General features: G+C 30.7%; 1 protein-coding gene across 1 annotated transcript; it reads left to right on the top strand.

The window, feature by feature from the left end:
- Window positions 1-789: 789 nt before the first annotated feature.
- On the top strand, window positions 790-3,114 carry LOC123908643 (uncharacterized protein At3g28850-like). Its single transcript, XM_045959337.1, has one exon. The coding sequence runs from the start codon at window positions 1,326-1,328 to the stop codon at window positions 2,622-2,624; it is 1,299 nt and encodes a 432-aa protein (XP_045815293.1). The 5' UTR covers window positions 790-1,325; the 3' UTR covers window positions 2,625-3,114.
- The last annotated feature ends 950 nt before the right edge of the window (window positions 3,115-4,064 follow it).

The following is a 4,064-nucleotide window of genomic DNA, read 5'->3' as shown; positions in this document are numbered from 1 at the left end:
AATTATATTTGTTGGACTCGACCCCCTATACATTTTAATTCTTGGCTCTGACCCTGCTTACGGATTATATGATCGGTTCTAGAAAATAATATGGTTGGTTGTGAGCTCTAATTCCTACATAAGGCTAAAAGTCCTTATTTGCATATAGAATATAATCGAATTATTAGAATGCATAAAAAACAAAATTCCAGAATCAGTCAAAAAAATTGGTGCTGGAATAAAAAAATTGTTTCTAGAAAATCTTCTTAGGATCTAGCTAGCAACCGGCACCGCTGCTCACGCGTGAACATTGGTCAATGACCGTATGTGTGTGTTTAGTTAATTTTTAAGTCACCTAAATTTTTATTTATAAAAAAATAATTTATAATATTTTATTTTTTCTAATAATCTTTTTTTATTAACTTATCATGTCCGATTCAAAGGTAGAAAAAGATTTTAACACTTACAAAAATATTTACATTTATTTTTTCTAAGAATATTAACATGACTCAAACTTAAAATTTTGAACCTAAAATCTGTCTTTTAATATTTAAAGACTACGTACTGTCAGTGTAAATTAATTTTACGCCGACAATCAATAAGAATGAAACATTCTTTCACGTCATATTAAGAAAGTGAGTTTAGTGAAATTATGTGGCAAAAAATATAATTGATATTGGTTGACCGTGCATATTCTTTTTCCTCCTAAATCAAACATATATAATGTTAAAAGAATCAAAAACAAAATATAAAACTGAAAATGTAACATAAATTATTAATTAAAGAATATAACAACAATGACATAACATAACAACGTGGGTGGAAGTAACGAGAGAGTTTCCATTGATGTTTCGTATTGTTGAAAAGAGAGAGAGAGAGAGTGTGTGTGGTTGTGTTATCTCAATATCTCTCATTATAGCATAGTGTTCAACCATTTTCTATAATAACTCATTCTCATCAAATTTCATTCCTTTTATATTTTTTTCTAGTTCCTCTTTTGCTTTGTCTCAATAATAATATTAATCCCTTTTACTCACAAATTTCTTTCTTAGAATTGAATCATGATGAATGGTGATTGAATTATTGATCTCTCACCCATTCTATTTCATTTTGCAATCAATTCAATTTTGAAACTAAATCTTATGCAGTCGCTTTTGGGTAAATAAGTTTTTGTACATTTTACATGACATTTTGTTTTTGTTTGATAATACAAGCACTTTGAGTGGATAAGATTTTCTGTTAATTTCCTTTATATTTTTGTGGGGTGTTTTTGATTCCTCAAAGTTGGTTTTTTTATTGTGTGATTCACACTTTGTGTGTTGATCAATTTCATATTATTTGTCATAATGGGTTGTGTGAGTTCCAAACAAAAGGGATATTGTAGTCATTGTAACACCCCTTATTGCTCTGTTTCTAGAAGCTACACAATGCATGTTCATCATCCACCTCAAAGCAAAGGAGATAGTTATCATGTTGTGGCATTAACATCAACAACATTAGGTTCTTTGGAACTTGTATCTCATAGTCAAGGCAATAGTTTTGTTCCGACCTCAAATCTGTTGCACGTAGACAGTATTCGGGAAAAACAGTGCAACAGACCTGAGGTCGGGACAAATTTTATGTTTTCAAATGGTAAGGTTACTGAGAGTTTCAAAAAGAAAGAAGAGAATGAGGCAAATACATGGTCTAATATGATTGAGAAGTTGCCAAAAGCTATTAACAAGACTCCACTCACAAAACCAACTTGTGAGCTTGAGAATGAAACTATCATCAATACATGGGAACTAATGGAAGGTCTTGAAGAAACAAGTCCTTTTCAATCACCAAATCACCTAAAAACCTTCTCTTTTGATGTCAATGTTAATGGCCATGTTGATCCACAAAAGGCTAGTTTCATGGAGAATGATGATGACATTGATTTACACAAACCCAAGTTGGATCATATGATTATTGAGGAGGGATTAAATTATTCAAGTCTCAAGGTTGAAGATTTAGATTTTGATAATTTTAAAGTTGTTTCTTCATTCAAGAATTCATTTCAAGAAAAACAAGAGGGGATGGATAAAAACATAATCTTTTTTGAGGAAAAGAAAATTAGTGAGGATGTTTTTGTTGATTTCAAGGTTTCCTCACATGGGAAGAAGGAAAAAGTTGTATTGTATTTCACAAGCCTACGTATGGTGAGAAAAACTTATGAAGATTGTTGCAATGTTAGAATGATTTTGAAAGGATTAGGCATAAGGGTTGATGAGAGAGATGTGTCAATGCATTTAGGATTCAAAGAAGAGCTTAAAGAGTTACTTGGTGAAGGAAATTATAGTAAAGGAGGATTACCAAAAGTATTTATTGGAAGTAAATATATTGGTGGAGTTGAAGAAATTCAAAAACTACATGATGATAAGAATCTTGAGAATTTGCTTGATTGTTGTGAGAAGATTCATGATATTGAAGGAAGTGATGGTGGATGTGAGGCTTGTGGTGATATAAAGTTTGTGCCTTGTGAAACATGTTATGGAAGTTGTAAAATTTACTATGAAGGTGATTATGATCAAAAACATGATTATGAAGTTGGTGAGTGTGGATTTCAAAGGTGTCCTAATTGTAATGAAAATGGACTAATTAGATGTTCCATGTGTTGTCTCTAGTTCCATATTTCATTGTGACATTTAACATAGATACTTAGAACTAATGTTTGAGTTTTGTGTTCTATGTATTTTGTTTATAATTAATTTTTTTTTAATGTAGAGTGAATTTTATGTGGTTGATCTTATGGGAGAAGAGGAAGGATATAAAAAGGGTGAATATTTGTGTATGATTAGTTCATAGTGTATACTTTTTATTGTTTGTTTTCCTATAATTTTCATGAAACAAAGCAGGCTACAATTTCATTTCTTGCAAAACTAAATGGTTGCAACTCACACCTCACAAGGATTTTACATGCTTTCACTTCAAAGTTTGTTTTTCTCCTTGGACAATTTCAATTGTAATGTTATGTTGTGATTAAAGTGGGAGCTTGAGAGAATGCTTTATAATTATATGTCTATTACATTAAGGGTATGTGTTTGGTGTACCACACGAGTCAGTATCGAATATTGACAAGATATTTACACATGTTATATTTAAATATTTATTTTTCTCAAATTATTATTGATATCACTTAGTATCAATAGTGTCATTGGTGTTATATTCGATGTTTGTGTCGATACTTCATAGCTTTGCGATCAATTTAAGTTGAGTGGATACAAAATGAATGCATGACAATGTCAACCTAAGTAATACGGCATTCATCCAATTATGACTACACAACAATGATTCAAATGCATATAAACATAAGCCTTACTTGTGCACCATGCACAACTTGATGGACTTGTTCATGTTAGAATTGGCCATAAACATAAGCCTTATTTTTCAACATTAAAAAAGATGCTTGAATAAGAAATAGATCTAATTTAGTTATTTATATTTTTCTGTAATTGGCCTAGTGGTAAACAATTAAACGAAAAAATACCGAGGAAAAAAAGTGAATGTCCGAGTTCGAACTCAAGCACCACCTACATGCTATAGTATAGAGAAAAAGAGACAATTTTGGTCTATTATTATATATCTATCTTGACTTTTTTTTATGCTACAGAGGTCTATTATTGTTTCTGATTTCATAAGGGAGAGAAACATTCATATCATAGGCTGTTGAAAAAAACTCTATAGGTGCAAGAAAAATAACTAATTTTGATTTCATGCAAATTAACCAATACATTATACTATATTCTAAGGGTGAACTTGAATGTTGAAAAGGACTTTTCTAGGCTGTTAATGTTATGATTGTTGCAGGCTGCCAAATCAAAAGCACCTAATTAAGTGTAACATAATAGGAATCAAATTGTGTAATGTCGAAAAATGGTACTGTCATATAATTGATAAGTTTCAGATTTTCTAATCTTGATCGAACCGTTTAGATATCATTTTAAAATTGTATATTAAATAAAAATAAAAATAAAACTGTCTTAAGAGCTAAACAGTCTAATTATGATCAGACGATTCAGACTGCTTGCAGTTCATACGGTCCGGCCGCATGTAATTTAATTTCA

The sequence above is a fragment of the Trifolium pratense genome, linkage group LG2 (assembly GCF_020283565.1).
Source record: "Trifolium pratense cultivar HEN17-A07 linkage group LG2, ARS_RC_1.1, whole genome shotgun sequence".
Classification (NCBI taxonomy): Eukaryota; Viridiplantae; Streptophyta; class Magnoliopsida; order Fabales; family Fabaceae; genus Trifolium; species Trifolium pratense.
This window is presented reverse-complemented; position numbering and strand designations above follow the sequence as displayed.